Genomic DNA, 22,386 nt, shown 5'->3' with positions numbered 1-22,386 from the left:
ATTATGGCTGCTCTGTCATGTAGAAATAAAAACTGGTTAATCTTGTTCTTACTAGCCTATCATTTTTAAAAAGTTATTTTTAAACCATCAGTTTATAAAAAGTGATTCTCTCCTGTTTTGGATGCTAACAAATTAAGGGGTTAGACGGGGTTCATGTAGCACAGTCCAGAAATGATTGGGTTTGGTTTTTCACCTGTGTCAATAAGCCTGCTCAGTAAAGGCCCTGTTGGAGCCATGTTTGCTCCTTAATTTGTCTTTGGGACATTAATGTCCTTTGCTAAGTTTAATGACAAATTTGCCATTATTTGATAAATACACGAACACTAAAGGCAGTATTCAAAACTAACTATATTTAATGGAGAAAATGTTTGGATGATTATATTGAACTTTATTTGTAAAATGTTCTGTGGGCCTGAAAGCTGGAACATATGTAATGATGAAAACACATTCTAGTATAAAGCATTTTTCTGTAATTATTTTAGTCATATTGTCACCTGTTGATTGTTAGTCTTTATTTATTTATTTATTTATTTATTTATTTATTTATTTATTTATTTATTTATTTATTTTTAATCTTTCATTTGGCAGAAAAGACAGCTTTGATTTCTGGCTGCAAAAAAGATATGAGGAAGAGCTCCTCCCCTTCCTTGAGTAACTGCAACTCTGTTCTTGCTAACAAAATATTTGGAATTCCACTTGATGAGCTGCAGCAGGGAGGACATCCAGACAATGAGGTTCCGTTCATAGTCCGCCACGTTGTGGACTATATCGAGGAACATGGTACACATTTCCTTACCTTTAGGGCTAGCCTTTGTTTTAATAAACCCAACTTACACCTTTTGACCTTGGATTTCTTTCTTTCTTTCTTTCTTTCTTTCTTTCTTTCTTTCTTTCTTTCTTTCTTTCTTTCTTTCTTTCTTTCTTTCCTTCCTTCCTTCCTTCCTTCCTTCCTTCCTTCCTTCCTTCCTTCCTTCCTTCCTTCCTTCCTTCCTTCTCCAGTAAGGAAAAATGTTAATTTCTTATTTAAAGTCATACACTTAGAAATGCCCAGCATAGAGCATTTTTTAGTGGGGTGGTGATAGTAATATTTTTAATGGGCCGGGGGTGGATAAAATAGATTATCCCTTAGGACAGAGATAGTATGTTTCTAGATGTGTTATTTGAAGGTGTTCAGCCCAACCGGAGAGCCAAGAAGGGCTTTGAGAAGTATGAATATTTTAAATTGATTGGAAAATGAATATATATGGCCAAATACTTGAAGTTGAATCTTATTTAATTTTTGCCTTGAACTAATATAGGAGGTCTGGAGCAGCAAGGACTTTTTCAAGTCAATGGAAATGCTGAGACAGTGGAGTGGCTTCGACAGAGATACGACAGCGGAGAAGAGGTGGATTTGGTTAAGGAAGCAGATGTTCCCTCAGCTATTAGTCTTCTTAGATTTTTCCTTCAAGAACTTCCTGAACCTGTTATTCCTGGCAGTTTGCATATTCACTTGATGCAGCTTTCTCAAGGTAGTATAATTTGATTCTTACCAATCAATCATTTGCCATTAATTTCAGGATATTTTTACCTTCTAGAAATCTTGACATGTAGACAGTAATTATAGTAGTTCTGAGATCAATTTCTTATGTTCCCATTTGGGAACATACATTCTTTGTATCTATATGGTCTAGTCAAGGGAATGGCAACTTTTTAGATAACGTGTAGTACTATTTACTTTTTATGATTAGTCTTAGGAAGCTTAAGATACAGGGTGAGAAGGAGGAGGAGGAAGGGCAGGAGAAAAGAACAAGGAATAAGAGGGTTGGGAAAGAAGAAAAATATATATGAAGTGATATTGTGTGGCATAACATCCACTAATAGTGCCATTCCTTAGTGGTGATGTTAATATTGGATGTTTGTCCCTGGTTTGATAGAACTTGCTAGCAAAAACCAGAAGACAACTTTGATTCCAGGTTTGGAATATACTTAAAGCTTGTTCTTGGACTTCTGCCTGGAGGAAATAAAATACCAAATTGAATATCAGGATTCCAAGCCAAATAAAAGCGTTGATTTGTATTTTGGGGTTAGGTTTTTGGTGGTGACTAATAGTAGGGCTTAGCTGGAATGGAATAAGAAGGAAAAATAGACATAGAGGTAGGCAGAAAGGTAAGAAGAACCAAGCAGTGAGGAAATAATTCTGTTCCTAGAGCCAAATGGTATTCAGTGTATGTAATGGAGTGACGTGTTTCATTATATGGGAAAGTTTATAAAGTTGGTGTATAATATTACACATTTCTTGAAATTTAAAATTATGTTTTGGCTTTTCTTTGTACTGTGGAATCTCTTTAATTTTTTGAATTGGGTCTTCTAGAGAAATTCATTGGTGTTAAGACATAACTGTTTAATGCCTATCGCTGTCATAGCTGGATGTTTTATAATGTGTTTGTATTCTTAAGCCATATGTAGTCAGAGAAGGAAGATTTTCTTTTGAGTGTTTTTATCCATCTTTAAAAAATTGTTTAAACACCTTTGAGCCTAAATTAGTGAGTACCTCTGATTTATGTCTGAAGGTCACTACTTTAATTCTGTTATTTTAATGTGCCACCTGGATCAAAAAACAGATTTCAAAATACATTGTCCTTAATGTCCCATTTTTTCAAAGGGTAACTTTATTCCCCCCGCCCAAATACTACTGTTTTGTTTTGAATTTCTGAATCCATTTCTTTGATTTTTTTTTTTGTAGGAATATTTTCAAATATTTATATTGAGTCACCTAATTGGCATTTTGCATCCATTAAATACGTAATGAAACTGATGTGTTAAGAGTTTTGTTTTGAGTCCTTTTTATGACTCTAGAGCCATTTTTTTGTTTTTAAAGTAATAGGGTTCTCTGTTTAGTGTATTAGTTGAATTGCAGACAAGTCTTTATTTTTTAATAAGTTTATTTTGAGAGAGAGAGAGAGAGAGAGAGAGAGAGAGAGAGCGCATGAGTAGGGGAGGGGCAGAGAGAGAGGAAGAGAGAGAATCCCAAGCAGGCTCCACCCTGCTAGCCTGGAACTTGATGTGGGCCTTCAACCCATGAACTGTGAAATCATGAGCTGAGCTGAAACCAAGAGTTGGAGGCTTAACCGACTGAGCCATGCAGGCACCTCGCAGACACATCTCTTAAAGATGGAACCTTAAGTTCCAGCTATCAGAAAATTTATAAATGAGTAACTGGAATAAGATTTAATGGTAATAAAGTCATTGACTTTCACTGAGACTGTCAGAAGCTATTTTATCACTAGGATTATCATTTTGATTGAGTCATTTAAAATGATGACAGCATTGTGCACTATGTTATTCACAGGATTACAGTATGCATCTTACTAATTACTGCATTGACATTTGCTTGTGAATGAATTTAAAGTATACAAATTTGCTGTGGCCCGTATGTTTTTAATTGTTCTAACATGAGAAATCCATCATGCTCCATTCTCCACTTATGTAACCGTTAGCATGTGTATTTATGCATACACATACCCACATACGCACCCCTTTTCTTTTTAAAAAAATTTTTTTTTTCAATGTTTTTTATTTATTTTTGGGACAGAGAGAGACAGAGCATGAACGGGGGAGGGGCAGAGAGAGGGGGAGACACAGAATCGGAAACAGGCTCCAGGCTCTGAGCCATCAGCCCAGAGCCTGATGCGGGGCTCGAACTCACGGACCGCGAGATCGTGACCTGGCTGAAGTCGGACGCTTAACCGAATGCGCCACCCAGGCGCCCCCACACCCCTTTTCTTAAGAGCTATGCAGAAAAGGTGTGGCAGTACTTAACTTGAGGTGCTGTTTCTGTTTGTTTTGTAATATAATCTGTTTAATTTTGTTTATTCTCCTTTAGTAATTTTTTGAGAAAGATATCTGGTAGGTCACTGGATAAAGATTGCTTTCTCCACTTCTTGTAGAAGAGTACTGTGTTGGTATTTTAATTGACATTCAAAATACCTGAGAAAATTATTACTTTTTTTTTAATGTTTATTTATTTTTGAGAGAGAGCATGTATGTGTGCAAGAGTGGGGGAAGGGAAGAGAGAGAGGGGGACAGAGGATCAGAAGCAGGCTCTGTGCTGACAGCGGAGAGCCCGAGGTAGGGGGATTGAATCCACTATCCGTGAGATATGACCTGAGCTGCAGTCGGATGCCTAACCAACTGAGCCACCCAGGTGCCCTGAGGAGATTGTTGCTTTTAGGAACCATGGAAGGAGCATTGTTGCAATTACATTTGTGTTTTTAAAAAAGTCATTTTTGTTTTCTGTGGTAGCAAGACACTGCAGTGTGGCATTTCTGGTGTGGTTAGACTTTTTGTTTAGACCAGAGTTTCAAAACCTTGGTACTGTTGATATTTTAGGCTGGATAATTCTTTATTATAAGGGACCGTCTTGTGAATTTTAGGATGTTTAACAAGATCCCTCGCCTCTACCCACTGTCATCCCTTTCCCCCAGGTCATGACTACCATTCCATTCATTGTCAAATGTTGACAGTCATTGTTTTAGACCATGATTTGTCCAGCTACTTATATGTTACGTTTTGTTAGAAAACAAGGCTTTTAGTTTTGTGAATTTGTTGTAACATTTTCAAAAAATGCTTAGGTGCTTGAAAGAATTGCTAGTTAGGATAAACTTCTTTGATGCATCTATTTTTTCTGTATATAATTTAATTCCGAAGTAGGTTCAAGAGGAAAGAAATTCAAGCAGGTGTGTATTTTATAGCTGTATATATTTTGAAATGCTTCTCTGCCTTATTTGAAGACTTTAGAAGAAGCAGCCTGGGGGCGCTTGGGTGGCTCAGTGGGTTAAGCATCCGACTTCCGCTCAGGTCATGATCTCACAGTTCAGTTTGTGAGTTTGAGCCCCAAGTGGGGCTCTGCACTAACAGGGAGGAGTCTGCTTGGAATTCTCTCTCCCTCTCACTTTCTCTCCCTCTGGCAGTGCCCCCTCTCTCTCAAGATATATATAAATAATCATTTAAAAAAATAGAAGAAGCAGCCTGGCAGTTATAAATATTTTTGTATAGTGGAAATGTGTACAATCAAAAGTAGAGCAACATGGACAGTATTTCAAGTAAAAAACAGCATTATCGCTCCATCAAAGCCAATGTTTTAGTAGTTCAGCTTTTTGCCCCATTATTGTATATTCATTTAGCTTATCCAACCAATATTTGTTTAATACCTGCTATATGCTAGGCAGTCTTCCAGATTCTGGGAGTGCATCAGTGAACAAAACTGGATAAAAACCTCTGCCATCACAGAGCTAAACTTCTAAAGGACTTAGCAGAGACAGAGGAAAAATAGATGATAAATAAACTAAATATATGCGTGTGTCAGATGATAAGTGCCGAAAAGCTAGGGAGGGTGTTATGTAGAAGTTGTTAGTGTTATTGTTGCAGTCAGTATATTGATAATATTAATTGTTTGCATATATTTTTTGAGTTGATAACCATGATTTTTAAAAATAACCCTTTGCTGATAAATGCTTAGGTTGTTAACATTTCCACCAACTGTAGCCATGGTGGCTTAAAAAAACATTCTAGGGACTCTTTCATTCAGTTAAGAAATCAAAGTATTGTACTTGAATGGACAGTTGGTAGTATTATCAATATAGAAGAATTGGTATTGGTTGTATTTTAAATTTTAAGTAAAACTCATGTGACTATAACCTTTCCTGATAAGCTTAGGCTTAAGTGTTTTTTGCAGAGTTGGCCAATATCTTGACCATAACCTTTTTACCTATAATTTTTCTGTAAATTAATTTTAAAAATCTGAAGAAAAATATGTAGTGAAACATAATTGGGTTATTTTTCACTATTGAAGCATTAAATTACTTCATTTGGAGGGTATATGTGAGAAATTCTCTCTCCTAAGTGAGACCCTCACCAATCACGGGATGCTATAGGCCTAAGTTTCTATTAATGAAAATCAGTGACATGATTAACACAGGGCCTAGCTTCTGTCACTCAAAAATTAACTTCATAAACAGAAAGCAACATCAATTTAGAGAAAAACAGTTAAGAAGTGGAATTCTTCTTTATTTAGTCCTACTGATATTGCTGAAGTTAATTGTTCTTTTCAGGATGTTAGGGGAGGAAGAAAGTTACTTACACCCTGTTCCTTCCTCTTTGCCCATTCATCCAAGTGGAAAAGTGTCACTGATTCTATTTGTTGGTTAAATCTTCTTTGTTCATTCATAGTTGGCGTTGATTAGCATTAGCCAGTGCATTTTGACTTCTTAGAGTTGGCACTGATTTGGAAACACAGGTACTGTCATGCAAAAAACAGTATGATGAGAATTGAAAAAAAATAAATTAGAGAATTTGTGCTGATGAGTAATAGATGAGGAAAACATCCTTCAGCAATTGAAGGGTTGAGTTCCTTCTCTCTAACTCTTCTCTTCCCCTTAATAAGTGAAATGCAAAGCCCTAAGGCATTTGGCTCCTGGTAGAGGAAGTGAAGAGGTTTTGAATTGTTATAGTAAAAAAGGTGATGTGGGTGGAGTAATGTGAACCTGGCAAAATATCTGAGCTTTGCTTTTACTTCATTAAAAAAACCTGTCATTATGTTTTATAGATTATAATAATGAAGATGAATTTGGAAGAAAGTTGAGGTTCCTTTTACAACAGCTTCCACCTGTTAATTACAGTTTGTTAAAGTTTCTGTGTAGATTTTTAGCCAATGTAGCATCACATCATGAAGAAATTTGGTCTGCAAACTCTCTGGCTGCTGTCTTTGGTCCAGATGTCTTCCAGTAAGTTTTTCCCCCAATTTTTGTGTAATCAAAAAATACTGAATTTGTGAAATAGAGTCATTATACTATCCCCCAAGGATCATAGGTTGCTGGGTGAACCATTATTTTTTATAGTAGATCGGATTAATCCTCCCAGCATTTCTGTGAAGAGGGTACAAATTAGGTAGGCTTTACAGATGGGAAAACTGAGGCACAGAATGATGACATAAATTGCTCAGGTTTATAAAGTGACTCATTGGTTGTCTTCTAATTTTACCTGTATTTGATTTAAGGACTCTCAGTTCAATTTGGACTTTTATTCTTAGCATTTACACAGATGTGGAAGATCTGAAAGAGCAAGAAATAGTGAGCAGGATAATGGCTGGACTTCTGGAAAATTACTATGAGTTTTTTGAGAATGAAGAGGAAGATTTCTCATCTAATGATTTGAGTTCAATTACTGAACAGGTGAGAATATTTTAGATACTTGAAGAATTTTTAAAGAATATACTCTTTAGGGCTTGGCACAAACTCAGGTGGAATTTTTAAGTACTAAACAAAGCAGTTGTCTTGGTTATTATATGTAATCATAGGTAACACATCCATGTAATATATGAATGTGATTATTTTTCTTAAGTTCTTGTTTTCAATTTGAGTAATATGGAAAAGGCATTGAAACCAGACTGTGACTATATGTTAGGTATTTTTGAGATTTGTATGTTTTTATTCTAACTTAAGCATTGTTTATTTTGTAAGAGTAGGGTGGTTTTTTGCTTTTGCAAAGAAACTTAGCATAGAGGAATGTAGACAAAAGGTGAGAAATAGAAGGTAGAGGGAGAGATTCAATACAAAGTTCACACATACTTTAAAAAATAGAAAGTTTTTCTTGTTGGAAGTAGCATCAATAGAGCAGTGCAGTCATTGTCATTAATGGGAAGCATCAAGAGTAAAAGTTGAGGTTGCAGGTAGTTTTTTAACTCTTGTGACTCTGGAAAATTAACATCCATTTTTCCAACTACATTATATTTTGTTGTTGGTTGAGATTGTACAGGACCTAGTTATTGTCTCCTTCCTGAAATGAGAATATTGATGCAGAGTGACTAATTTATTGTAAAACCATATTAATCCAGACTTTTCACGCTTAGAATTTGTGATTTAGGTCTATGTGGAGGTTTTTATTTTGTTCGTAAGTGAAATGATTTGTCAAACTTTTATTAGGTTAAAACCTATGAAGTTACTTATATTGTGGTCATGGGGTGGGGCTGCTACTTTTTTAATGAGTAATTCACCTGGTTAAAAAAAATATTTAGTAAAATTTCTTGCTTTTACTCATACCCACTCCCCCCTCACGTTGGTTTTTTATGTGTTTTTCCAGAGTTTCTTTATGCAAATGTAAGCAAATATTGCCTTACAGTTTTTTGTTTTTGTTTTTTATTTTTGTTTTTTTAATGTTTATTTATTTTTGAGAGAGACAGAATGCAGTCTGGAGAAGGGCAGAGATAGAGGGAGACACAGAATCCAAAGTAGGTTCTAGGCCCTGAGCTGTCAGCACAGAGCGTGACCCAGGACTTGAACTCCCAGACTGTGAGATCATGATCTGAGCTGAAGTCCGACGCTTAATAGACTGAGCCACCCAGATGCCCCTCCTCACAGTTTTTTAAGAGGAAGGTAGCATACCACACACAGTTCTGCACCATCATTTTGTGGTTGTTGTTTTTATTTAAAGGTTTTTTTTTTAATGTTTATTTTTGAGGGGGGGGGGGAGAGAGAGAGAGAGAGAGAGAGAGAGAGAGAGAGAGAGAGAGAGAGGGAGGGAGGGAAAGGGAGTGTGAGCATGTGAGAGTGGGGAAGGAGAGAGAGGGAGACTCAGAATCCGAAGCAGGCTCCAGCCTCTGAGCCGTCAGCACAGAGCCCTACATGGGGCTCAAACCCATGGACCATGAGATCATGACTTGAGCTGAAGTCAGATGCTTAACTGACTGAGCCACCCGGGCACCCCCTGTTTTTTTTTAATCTGTTAACAGTTTATTTTGGAACTCTTATCTTTTTTTTCTTTTCTTTTCTTTTTTTTTTTTTTTTCAACGTTTATTTTATTTTTGGGACAGAGAGAGACAGAGCATGAACGGGGGAGGGGCAGAGAGAGAGGGAGACACAGAATCGGAAACAGGCTCCAGGCTCTGAGCCATCAGCCCAGAGCCTGACGCGGGGCTCGAACTCACGGACCGCGAGATCGTGACTTGGCTGAAGTCGGACGCTTAACCGACTGCGCCACCCAGGCGCCCCTGGAACTCTTTTCTTATTGGAATATAGAGACAATACTCTTGTGTTTTTATGTCTGCAAAGTTCCCTATTGTATGGATGCACCATTATAATTTATTTGATGTATAGTACTGATCTCCACTTGAAAAGGTGATAGTACCCCCCATTTTCTTAGAAGAGTCCTGGTTTATATCTGCTTCTCGTGTAATTATTAGTAGCTCGCCTTTTCACTCTTACATATATTCAGGTTCTGATGATTAATTATATGGTCACTATTTATTGATGCACATTGGGTGGCTTTTAATTTGCTATTAGATTATGAAATAGCATCTTTTGAAAGGTAGTTTATCATACAGATTTTTATGAATTCTTACTGACCTTGGTTCTGATAATGTGAATTAGGAGTTTTCCCACATAGTCTATCTTTTTTTTTTTTTTTTTTTTTATAAAGAGTTTCTTTACTGTTGTGGACTTTTATGAACAAGATTTTTTAATATTTGGAGTTGAGATCTTCCTTATTTTTTAATGTTTTCTTCACATAAGCATTTATACCTTTGATTTTCCTTCCCTCTTTCTATCTCCCTTTTCCTTCCTTCCTCTCTCACTCTCTCCTGTTTCTTTTCAAGTATCATGTACTTTAAGGAAACAGTAACAAGCCAAATTACAGTTTGTAATGTGTAAACTGGGGATGAAAACTGCATATGTATACCATTGTGAAGTAAGTCAAGTGGGTAGAACTTGTAGCCAGAATAGTGATCCTTGGAATTTTTGGCATATTTTTTGAACTTCCCAACTGTTATATGCTGTTGCTAATTTAAAATTTTGGTTAGAATAAAGAACTGACACATCTCTTCAAAATTATTCTTGGCTTTAAAGAAAATGACGAGAAGAGAAGAGGACAAGGAGATAGATATGCCTTAAAACTTTAATGTCTTATTTCATTATTTTTTGATTTTTTAATGTCTATTTATTTTTGAGAGAGAGAGAGTGTGGGAGGGAGGGGCAGAAAGAGAGGGAGACACAGAATCTGAAGCAGGCTCCAGGCTATGAGCTGTTGGCACAGAGCCTGATGTGGGGCTCGAACTCGTGAACCGCAAGACCATGACCTTAGCTGAAGTTGGACACTTAAATGACTGAGCCACTCAGGTGCCCCAGTTTTGTTTGTTTGTTTGTTTGTTTTTTGATTTTAGAGAGAGAGTGCAAGCAGGGGAGAGGAACAGAGAGGGGGAGAGAGAGAGACTCCCACAACCCTGGGATCATGACCTGAGCCAAAATCTAGAGTCAGACACTCAACCGACTTAGCCACCCAGGTGCACCAAATCTGTAATGTCTTTGATGCCTGTAAGAAATCCCATTTTTGGGAATTCTGTGTGCCACTTTTCTTTTCCTTAAATTGTTTTAGTTTAGTGGTGCCTGGCTGGCTCAGTAGGTAGAGTGTATGACTGTTGATTTCAAGGTTGTAAGTTTGAGCCCTATGTTGGGTGTAGAGATTACTTAAAAAAGATAAAATCTTGATTTAATTTTAGTTTTTTTGTTTTTTAGAGTTTATTTTGAGAGAGAGTGTATGTACACATATGCATGCACATGAGAGAGTGGGGAAGAGGCAGAGAAAGAGGGAGAGAGACTCTCCCAAGTAGGCTCCATGCTGTCAGCGCAGAGCCCAATGTGGGGCTCGATTCCACGAACTGGGAGATCATGACCTGAGCTGAGATTGAGAGTTGTATGCTTAACCGACCGAGTTGCCTAGGCACCCCAAAAATGATAAAATCTTTAAAGAAATTTGGGGCACCTGGGTGGTTCAGTGGGTTAAGCATCCAAGTTCAGCTCAGGTCATGATTTCATAGTTCTTGGGTTCAAGCCCCATGTCAGGCTCTGTGCTGACAGCACAGAGCTTGGAGCCTGCCTCAGATTCTGAGTCTCTCTCTGCTCTTCGCCCGCTGGCGCTCTGTCTCTCTCTCAAAAATCAACATTAAAAAAAATTAAAAAAATTAATAATGTTTTAGTAATTTATTTAGATAAAAGTAATGGCTGCTCAAAGTGAAATAATATGAATGTGTTTGTGTTACTCATCTTTTACATTTCTTGAGAAGATTTGAATTCTAAGAAACTGATGATGCCAGTTTGTCCTAATATTTATATCTAGACAGCTCTAAAGTCTTCAGGGTATATCTTGACTGTTTTATGTTGTGGTGTAATTCTCTGATATTTCTGCTATCCTCTGTCTTCTTTATGTACACTGAAATAACTCTCATGTAATTCACTTGTATTTAAAAAAATTTTTTTAATGTGTATTAATTTTTGAGAAAGACAGAGTGTGAGCAGGGGAGGGGCAGAGGGAGAGGGAGGCACAGAATCTGAAGTAGGCCCCAGGCTTTGAGCTGTGTCAGCAGAGAGTCTGATGTGGCGCTTGAACCCATGAACTGTGAGATCATGACCTGCGCTGTAGTTGGATGCTCAACCAGCTGAGCCACCTAGGCATCCAAATGCATGTATTTCTTTAAGCACTAGCAGAATTGACTTAAAATATGTTGTGCTTTACATTAGATAGAATGGTGGTTAGTTAACACCAGCACATAATGGTGAATTCTGCAGGTTTGCCCGTGGATAGAAAAGAAGATGTTAGCATATTGAATAGAATATGATCAATAATGGATTAGTGCTGTGAGTCCTAAGAGAGAGTGATGTATATTTAATTATTTTGTTTCATATTACTGATTACCAGAATTTGTTTTCTTAACTATTTCTATGATATTTCTATACTATACACAGGTTACAATAGTAGGACAGATACCTGAAAATTTATTTTCTTTAAAGCAGATTTGGTAACTTCAGTTTGACTTGTGAGGCTGAATTGATACTGTATTGAGTGAAAGTAAAATTTCTTCCAACTTAGCACAATTTGGTTGTATGTATATTTTTTAAGTTTATTTATTTTTGAGAGAAAGAGACAGAACGTGAAGGGGGGAGGGGTAGAGAGAGAGGGAGACACAGAATCTGAAGCAGGCTCTAGGCTCTGAGCTATCAGCACAGAACCCAACATGGGGCTCGAACCTGTGAGCTGTGAGATCATGACCTGAACTGAAGTTGGACGCCTAACTGAGTGAGCCACTCAGGCACCCCTATTTTGGTTATATTTTTAAGTTGACCTAACTTAAATGTGCTAATTTCTTATCCCCATATTTAAAGATGTGGGCATACTTGGCCCATCCTTGCAGTGCTTTGATTATTTTTCTTCTGATTTTGATATTTGAAAGAAGCAGTTAACTAGTGCTCTTTTCCTTTGGAGTTTCATCCCATTAATGCAAGTATTTGGCTGTCAGAACCTTTTCAAGGTGGTAGATATTTCTATTAATAGTATGAGAGAGATGACTGACATGATGACTAGGGAGTGTTTGAGAAATGACCCAGAGTCGGTGGACAGGTTCTTTGTATGAGATCCCTACGTGAATGCAAATTCAGTAGAGTGGTTTGAAGATGTAGGTGATAATTATGTTTCTTTATACATTTGAGAAGGCAGGTAGCAGCGTTCTCCACAAGCTGGAGTCTGGAGAGCAGGCATTTCACGAGGCCCTAGAGAAGGGAATTACAGCAGTCAAAGAAAGAAGAGATGTAAGTATGGATGAGGGGTTTCCATTAAGTGGAGTAAGTCGTTTTCCATTAAGTGGAGTTGAGGCAGCTGCGTATATAGGACAGGTTCTTAGTAACTTAGGAATAGATAGACACATTAATAAGCAGAATGTTGAGGTGACAAGGAGAGGATCAAGAACTTTTGAAGTGTGGGATGACAGGGGACATTTTTAAGTTTTTAATACTTATTACCCAAACCAAGTTAGTCAGTTATTACTGTAGGAAGTTACATTGGGAGGCCTGGGAGATGGGAGGGGGCAAAAGAAAATCCCATTAGGTTACTGTTCATGTCATAACTTATTGGATGATTATTGTGGAAACTACTGAACTACTAAGTACTGAACTACTGTTGAACTACTGAAACTATGTCACTTAGTTTACATAAAGCTTATTGAATTGAATATAATATATTCAATATAAATGAGTGGTAAGGTATTTGTAGTTCCCAAGAGCTATTGACTGTAGGCACAGACTTATTTTTAAAAACATGTACTGTAACATATTAAAATAGCAATACCTCTGTACCAAAAATTGTGGACTGAATAAATGTTTTCAGTTTAAATAGTCATCTTAAATTTTTTTTTCCATACTCTACTGTGGTGGCCAAGCCTATATTGATCAACCACGGTAATTCCCATTTAATACTTCTGAAAATAGTATTTTCTTGCTGTTTAATATTTTTTTCTTCAGTTACCAGGTAGATATTAAGTATGCTCTTCAATTTCATTAATGTATTAAATACGTACGTGCAAAATGAAGATACTTCTCCATTTGATTCAGTTTAAAAACTCATCTATTGTGAAATTTTCACCTTTGTGTATAAATCTTACCTCAGTTCATAATCAGTTACTTACTGATTTTTAGTTTTTTTCACCACTCTTCTACTTGATTGGAAATAGATGAGGGCTGGCATTTACAGGCACAACAATTTCAGCAGAATCTGCTGTATATGCTTTATTTATAAAGTCAGTAGTTCACAAATTGCAGTCATTAAGTGTTAATAATGAATTTTTAGAGACCTAGCTGACCAGTGACCTTAATACACTAATGTTTGAGAGCTCCTTCTTTAGGTGGTTTGGATGGCATATACGGTCTTTCTTTCTAATAAAAAGTGATATTACATGTAGAAATAAGGCTCTGTGCTCTATAGAAATAACAGTTCCGGTTATAATGATAGCTATTATTTACTGCTTTTTATGTATAGACACTGTAGGAGAGTTTAGCGTATAGTATTTAATCCTTTCAACTAGCCTTATGAGGGAGGTAGTATATATAGCATCTTCATTTTATTCATAGGCCTAGAGAATTTAGTAAGTTGAGAGATAGTTAAGGGCACAGTAGGGATGTGAACATATATTTTTCTGCCTTCAAAGCTGGCTTTTGAGTACTTATTGTATTATGCTTGAAAGTGGGCAGTCTGTACTGGTTGATTAGGAGTGTTGTAGAATATCACAGGAAAATTGCCTTTCTTCTGGTTAAAGTCTGCTTTCTGAGGATATTTTATCAACTATGTTTGCCTGGGAAGAACACTACTGTTACACGTAGTGGTAAATTTATCCCAGGTATTTCCAGTGCATTTGGCTGGAATGGACAAAGGTGTACTTTTACTGCTCAAGTGTTTTTAATGACTAGTATTTCTTTTTTTTTAATTTTTTAACGTTTATTTATTTTTGAGACAGAGAAAGAGCATGAACAGGGGAGGGGCAGAGAGAGAGGGAGACACAGAATCTGAAACGGGCTCCAGGCTCTGAGCTGTCAGCACAGAGCCCTACGTGGGGCTTGAACTCACGGATCGTGAGATCATGACCTGAGCCAAAGTCAGACACCCAACCTACTGAGCCACCCAGGCGCCCCTTTAATGACTAGTATTAAATTATAAAAGGTGTTAAAGCAGTTTATGGCTAATGTCTTCTTTGAGATAGCTTTAAAATTTATTTCTTATATGGGAAAAAAATACTTCTTGAAGTTTGTTTACTTATTTTGGGAGAGAGAGTGGGCGAGGGCGCATGTGAGCTGGGAAGGAGCAGAAAGAGAGGGAGAGGGAGAATCCCAAGCAGGTGTCCCTCATTTGAAAATATTTTGTTTTGGGGGAGCCTGCATGGCTCAGTTGGTTAAAGCTTCTGACTCTTGATTTCGGCTCAGGTCACGATTTCACGATTCGTGGGATCAAGCTCCACATGGGACTCCTTGATCACAGTGCAGAGCCTGCTTGGGATTCCCTCCTTCTCTCTGTGCACCTCCCCTGCTGTTGCATGCATGCATTCTCTCTCTCTCTCTCTCTCTCTCTCTCTCTCTCTCTCTCTCTCTCTCTCCCTCTCTCCCCCCCCTCCCCCCTCCCTCTCCCTCCCTCCCTCCCTCTCTCTCTGTCTTTGTCTCTTTCTCAAAATAAATAACTAATTAAATAAATAAATGAACATTTAAAGAAAAGAATATTTTGTTGGTTTTCCTTCTCTAATATTATTCACGGTCTTTTATTAGCGTGATTGTTTACTTATGTAGCCAGTTTGATAATGGAAGACATTTTATAGCCCCTGCCAGAAACAGAATTATAACCTTTGAGTTGTGCTTAATGACCAAATTAGTGAGTTCCCTTTTGTAAGGTCCAATCTCCTCTTGAAAAATCCCATCTGAATCGTTTAGAAGTTAGTTGACAGTTTCTAAAACATACTTAACACCTTAAGGCAAAATTACTCTGCCCTTTTCCAACATTTATTCTGTGTTAACATCACTTGTTAAATGTACCTGGAAATTGGAGAGGTCAGTTAGAAATCTTTGTAACTATTCAGTTTATAAAACTGATTGGTTAGGAAATGAAGCTTTCTTAATGTTAACTAACTACAGTGTGCAGGCTTTCCATGGTGTGTGGTCTTACTCATATTCCTAGTGATATGCTAATGCAATCATTACTTCGTGTTTTAAAATGTTACATTTGGTTTGAGGTTTTCTTCAAATATGGAAAAGTTGGCAATTACTTATTCCTTTGGAAAAATTGGTCCTAGGAAATGAAGTAAAAAATGAGTTGTCTGTGTCTTAAATTTTCTTAGAATAGTATATCTTATATAATGTCAGTTAAAAGTTTCATTAAATTTTAATTGTCAATTTTGTCTTGTTTATGTAGGTTAATGAGCTTTCTGAGGAAGAAGAGGAAGATGAAAAGCTGGAACATATAGAAGAACTTCCAGAAGAGGGTGCAGAAAAATCAAGTGATATGGCAGAGGTGGTACAGTTAAGGATGACTGAAAACATCCTGGAACCAAATAGTGTTACAGCATCAACAAGGTATTATTTCAGTTGAAAGAACCTTAGCTTTTAAGAGTTTTATTCTAGGTGTAGATTCACTGAAGCAGTAAATCACACAAATTGTAACAATATGTAAAAGATTGGTTTATGTATGGAAAAGAGCAACAAGAAAATTTTAAGCAAACTTGATAAGGAAATTTCAAGTATTAGCATTTACACTTTTCTTTCGAAATAGAACTTTTACATTTCTTCTTAAAGTTTGTTTTTGTATTAGTGTGTTAGTTGGGTTGGGTAAATTTTCAGAACCTTTGGAAGTGGTTGAATTGACTTGTATTTCCAAGTTCTAGGCTAGAAGTAGGCTGTAAAGAGAGAACTCTGTGATGCATTACTATAGTGCTTTCCAGTCTTATTTCAGGTATGAAGTGATACTGTTTACATGGCATACTATGTAAACTTGGTAGGTGTGGTAGGATACAGTCACTGTCTTAATGCATAGCTTGGGCCACTGGACACACTGTTTAGAAAGCTTTAGAGAATTCAAGAAGTCTGCAGCTTTAGGTATTGCTCAATTCTGTGCTGTTCTCTGTAAAGTTTCATGGTTTACTAACCCTTACTAACCCCCTTTTCTAATTAGGGGAACAGCAATATATTGAGATCACTAGAATTTGTTGTTGTCTTTTTTTTTTTTTTTTTTTTTGATCACTAGATATTTTTCATTAAATCTGTGTTCAATAAAGTGGTAGTTAAAAAGCAGAGGAAATGATTTAAAAGCATTCGAAGGCAAAATATCATTTAGACTACCTGATACCAAAGGGATAAACTATCCATTGTCATTTAGAAAAATTACAAAGTGATTTAAGATACATACTGTCAAATACAACTCTTAAATTTCTTTGTGAGCTTCTAGGTCCTTGTATATTATGTATAATTTCTTCAAACATGATTGCAATTATGGTATATTAACTTGTTCACTCTTTTGCCCTTGATTTAACATTGTTTGTGCTATTCTATGTTTATAAGCCCTTTTAATTTATTTGGGGTTAAGGCTCTTAACTCTAATTATATTAAGATATTTATAAACAGTATGCCAAACTATTTATCTATATCTCAATTATATATTTACTGTCCTTTTTTCTGGAAATTTTGAATTATTTTAGCTAGATTGTCTGTATTAAATTGCTAATGATCAACTTTTTAGGTTCTTAGGCCCCTTCTTTCTTCTTCTGAACTATTTGCATACATTTATTTGGCTCAACTAGTGATGAACTTTTCTTTGGCTTTTATAAGTATTTCCAGAGTGCTTAAAATATACAGCCTGATTTATATTGCCATTAGCAGTATTTTCTCCAGGACCTAAAGACAGGAGACAGATGGGAGTTCTTGGGGCACCTGGGTGGCTCAGTCGCTTAAGTGCCGACTTCAGGTCCTGTCATGAACTTGTGGTTTGTGAGGTCAAGCTCCACATCGGGCTTTCCGCTCTCTCTGTAGAGACTGCTTCAGATCCTCTGTTTCCCCCCCCCCCCGCCCTTCCCCCACCCTCAAAAATAAATAAACATTAAAAAAAATAAAATAAATGGATGTTCTTTATTTTAAGTTAGAGTTATGCTTTCCAATACAGTGGCCACTAGCTACATGTGGCTATTTTTTAAACTTGAACCAGTAAAAATTAAATAAAGTTAAAAAATCACTTTCACAGTTGTATTAGCCAGAGTTCAAGTGCTCGATGGCCATGGGAGTGGCCACTGTATTGGACAGTACAGATATAGAACATGTCTGTCATTGCAGAAATTTCTTGGGGATTTAATTATTAGCAAAGTTAATATTCAAATACATAGCACTACTAGTTTCTTCTTTTTGATCATCTTTCCAGTTTTGTAGACAATCCTCCTTTCTTCCAGCCAGGTAATTTTCAGATAGACTGGTAGGTAGGTGGTCAGGATTCCTTAAAGGCAAGTCACAGAAGTGGACCTTGTTAAAGGAAAGAAAAAAGACAGTTTATTAGCAGAATGACAGGTCTCAGAGTCAGAAGGAAAAGCAGAGATAACATTTGGAAACCGTGGAGAATTTAGTGGCAGGGTTATGGAAGAATCTCTAGCATGTGGCTATTTGAGAATTTCATTTGTCTTTCTATCTGTCATTATACTCAAGGTCAAATTCCTCTGGAGTAGCAGGGGAGAGGGTGTGGCCTAAATTGCATCCACTGTCCAATCACCTGGCCAGGGTAGAACTGGTCATTGTAATTTATGTATCTACCAAGACCATTGGATAGGAAGAGGAACTAGTTTGCCACAGAGGAATGTGGCTATTTACCAAAAGAAAGGGATAGGGCTGTCAGACAGCAAGATAGGTGTCTACCAGAGTCATCTTTGAGATTTAGTGATGATCAAAATTTCAGTTAATATTTGTATATTAGCCTTTTTTGTAGTTTTGGCTGAATGATTGCATGAAGATAAAAAATACATTCTTTGGTTATCCACCATGGATGAAAGAAAAATAGGGGAGAGATATCCCTAGAGTGCACAGCCCTAGAATATAGGGAGCATTAATAAATTTGTTTTAGGGAATTAGTGGATACTGTACTTCATGAAACTGGAGATTGAACTTTTGGTAACTTTTAACGTGCCATCTTGTTGAATTTTTCTGTGAGGTAGTTCATAAACATTTACTACAGTGTTAGGTAGTGACTCTTTTTCTCTTCAGAGGTAGCTGTGGGAAAATATGTTAGAAACCTAAGGGAAATAAACATTTTAAAAAATTATTTAATGTTTATTTAAATAAAAAAAAGTTTATTTATTTTTGAGGGAGAGGCAGAGACAAAGACAGAGCATGAGTAAGGGAGGGACAGAGAGGGAGACACAGAATCTGAAGTAGGTTCCAGGCTCTGAGCTCTCAGCAGAGTCCGACCTGGGGCTTGAACTCACAAACCGTGAGATTTATGACCTGAGCTGAAGTCGGCCGCTTAACCAACTGAGCCACCTAGTCGCCCCAATGTTTATTTATTTATTTTTGAGAGGGAGACAGAGCGCAAGCAGGGGAGGGCAGAGAGAGAGGGAGGCACAGAGTCTGAAGCAGGTTTTAGGCTCTCAGCTGTCAGCACAGAGTCCCCCATGGGGTTCAAATTCACAGGCTATAAGCTCATGACCTGAGCCCAAGTCGGTTGGTTAACCAGGTGAGCCACCCAGGCAAATAAACATTTAATGATGGTTTAAAAAAGCAGTTATCAAATTTTTTGTTTTCACATGTTAAATTCTTAAAAATTATTGATGACTACAAGACCTTTGTTAATGTGGATTATACCTGTAGGCATTTACCATGTTACAAATTAAAACAGCAAATTTAAGCCACTGGAAGTGTGGCTTTGTTGGGTTGTAGTTTGGAAGATGCTTGTATTTGCAGCTGTAATACAGCTGTTTTTATGTAACACAGCTGTTACGTTTTTCTGTTGATAAATTCCATCTCCTTTATTAGTTCTCAGTCAGCAGTTTTAAGTTTTTTTTACACTTTAGATTTATTTAGAACTCAAAGAACTTTTGTTTCTGGGGGTTATGGCTATTGGTATTTACATTATTGGGAATTAAAATTGAGAATTTTTTTTTTTTTATTGTTTATGTATTTATTCTGAGAGAGAGACAGAACAGAGGAGGGGCAGAGAAAGATGGAGAAAGAGAATCCCAAGCAGGCCCTGCACTTTTAGTGCAGAACCCGACACAGGGCTCGATCTCATGAACCGTGAAATTATGATCTGAACTGAAATGTAGTCAGACCCTTAACTGATTAGGCCACCCAGGTGCCTCAAAACTGAAATTTATATATTTTTTAAAGTAGCAATAAACCCATTAAATGTTAATGTAATGAATTTTTTTTATTTTTAGAGCAAGAGCATGCACACGAGTAGGGGAAAAGGACAGAGGGAGAAAGAGAATTTTTTTTTTTAGTGTATATTTTTAAGAGTGTCAGCATGACTGGGGGAGGGGCAGATAGGGGAGGACAGAGGATCTGAAGCAAGCTCTTTGTTGTCAGTGAACCTGATGCTGGGCTCAGATTCACGAGCCGTGAGACTGTGACCAGAGCCAGAGTCTGATGCTCAACTGACTGAGCCACCCAGGCACCCCAAGAGAGAATCTTAAACAGGCTCCATGCTCAGAGTGGGGCCCCAATGCAAGGCTTGATCCCACGACTCTGGGATTGTGACCTGAGCTGAATTCAAGAGTCAGATACTCAACTGATTGAACCACTCAGGCACCCTGAATTTACATTCTTTAATATCACCACTGATTGTATCAAAAACATCTTTAAGTACTGGGACATTATTGAATTTATGAAGATAGGGGTTTTCAAAAATTCAAATGTTTGCTTGAAAACTCAAATTTTAACAGTATTGTCACTTGTTTTTCTTAAAGTTGCAGTCTTGCTCATTTTTGAGAAAATGTCTGCCAGATGTTCAGGTTGGAATAACCATAATTTGTCAGCTGACCTTTCCAATGAAAATGGTGTTCCATGATAAAAGTTCACCTGTCAACTCAAACAAGACAAACATTGTACTATGCTATGCCTCAGAAGTGTTTTATGTATACTTCCCATTTTTGTCATACCAAGTACTAAAATGAAGTATACTCAGAGCTGAGATAAAATTAATAATTTTTCTGGGGCGCCTGGGTGGCGCAGTCGGTTAAGCGTCCAACTTTAGCCAGGTCACGATCTCGCGGTCCGTGAGTTCGAGCCCCGCGTCAGGCTCTGGGCTGATGGCTCGGAGCCTGGAGCCTGTTTCTGATTCTGTGTCTCCCTCTCTCTCTGCCCCTCCCCCGTTCATGCTCTGTCTCTCTCTGTCCCAAAAATAAAATAAACGTTGAAAAAAAAATTTTAAAAATTAATAATTTTTCTGCTGCTTCATCAAGGATTGGTCTTCTTTTTAAAAAATCACAAGTGAGGGGTGGTGAAGAATGCAATGGCCATGGTATGGTTTGGTACCACTTGCCTGGATTTGTGCTAAGACCCCAAGCATTTTTTTCTACCATTGATTTTGCTTCCTTATGCAAATGTCACCACAGTGGAAAAAGGCAAATGTTATGAAAATAGTTTTGGTCTTTTTGTTCACAGACCACCCTTTGAGAACCAGTGGTTTAAATATTTGTGTAGGAGTTGTACTGATCAGTCTGTTTATGCATCCATTATTTCTGTATATCATTTACTATTAGTCCTATTTTGTGATGATTTGAACTGCCTTCAGAATGGAAAAAATGCTGGGGGTTAGGTATAGGTAGTTTAGGATATGTAAAAACCAGGTTGCTTCTGAGGCTTCATCTTATCCATGAGGTCCATGAAAATCTCAAGATCCTTTCCAAAGTGACTGTATCTGTAGATAAAGAATTATTGCTCTCTCTGCACATACTTATCTGTTATTTACCTTTGTTGTTTAAATGTACAAATTTTAGGGGAATCTACCTTGAAAAAATTTACAGAGGTAGGAGAGTTCTGAACAAGTTTTTCACTTTTTTTTTTTTTTTTAATTTGTGCCTCATATATTTTACCTAGGCTTCAGGTTTAGGTAAATTTTATTTTTTTTATTAAAAAAAATTTTTTTTAATGCTTATTTATTTTTGAGAGAGAGAGAACATGAGCAAGGAAGGGGCAGAGAGAGAGGGAGACACAGAATCTGAAGCCGGCTCTAGGCTCTGAGCTGTCAGCACAGAGCCTGATGCGGGGCTCGTACCCACGAACCGCGAGATCATGACCTGAGCCGAAGTCATACACTCAACTGACTGAGCCACCTAGGTGCCCCATTTTTTAATTTTTATTTAAAAAAAAAACATTTATTTATTTTTGAGAGTGAGAGAGCACAAGTCAGGGAGGAGCAGAGAGAGAGGGGGGCAGACAAAGAATCTGAAGCAGGCTCAAGCCTCCCAGCTGTCAGTGCGGAGCCCTACACTGGGCTTAAACCCACAAACCGTAAGATCATGACCTGAGCTGAAGTTAGATGGTTAACTGATTAAGCCACCCTGGTGCCCCTAGGTAAATTTTAATGTATACTCATGTTTGCAGAACTATACATCAAAAGGTTTATTGGCAGGGGCGTCTGGGTGGCTCACTTGGTTTAGTCTCCGACTATTGTTTTAGGCTCAGGTCATAATCTCACAGTTGTGAGATCGTGTCCCACATCAAACTGTGCTCTGGGTGTGGATCTTGCTTGAAATTCTCTCTCTCCTCCCCTCTACCCCTCCCCGACTTGCACTTGCTCTTTCTCACTCTCTTTCTCTCTCTCTCAAAAAAAAAATTAATTGGCATTCTTACATTCTTATGAAGTTCATTTATAATTGTGCTTTGCCTTCGTAAACCTTGGAATTCAGAAGTGAAAATTTCAGTATCTTTTTATGGGCTGTTGATGCTACGGCTTTATTTTTGTGAGTTCATTGGTTTCTGATGGTTTGTTCTTTTTGGGTGTAGTGCAGGATAAAAGGTGTAGTGTTTGAGGAAGAGCTCTGAGTTTAGGGTTTTGAGATTAGTCTCTACAAATTCATTC

General features: G+C 37.3%; 1 protein-coding gene across 13 annotated transcripts in view; it reads left to right on the top strand.

Moving 5' to 3' along the window:
* FAM13B (family with sequence similarity 13 member B) overlaps nucleotides 1-22,386 on the top strand; it is a 90,591-nt gene that overhangs the window by 20,861 nt on the left and 47,344 nt on the right. For 9 of the 13 annotated variants that reach the window (XM_045059364.1, XM_023255543.2, XM_023255563.2 and 6 more), the window contains exons 3-8: nucleotides 589-780; nucleotides 1,299-1,511; nucleotides 6,587-6,764; nucleotides 7,070-7,211; nucleotides 12,516-12,611; nucleotides 15,748-15,908. In XM_045059364.1, coding sequence (XP_044915299.1) covers nucleotides 624-780; nucleotides 1,299-1,511; nucleotides 6,587-6,764; nucleotides 7,070-7,211; nucleotides 12,516-12,611; nucleotides 15,748-15,908 — 947 coding nt within the window. In that variant the 5' untranslated portion in view covers nucleotides 589-623. The remainder of the gene's footprint in view (nucleotides 1-588; nucleotides 781-1,298; nucleotides 1,512-6,586; nucleotides 6,765-7,069; nucleotides 7,212-12,515; nucleotides 12,612-15,747; nucleotides 15,909-22,386) is intronic. The other 4 variants (XM_045059391.1, XM_023255566.2, XM_023255564.2 and 1 more) reach the window with 1 other exon arrangement.

The sequence above is a fragment of the Felis catus genome, chromosome A1 (genome assembly GCF_018350175.1).
Source record: "Felis catus isolate Fca126 chromosome A1, F.catus_Fca126_mat1.0, whole genome shotgun sequence".
Lineage (NCBI taxonomy): Eukaryota > Metazoa > Chordata > Mammalia > Carnivora > Felidae > Felis > Felis catus.
The sequence above is the reverse complement of the archived record's forward strand: the minus strand, read 5'-3'. Positions and strand labels throughout refer to the sequence as shown.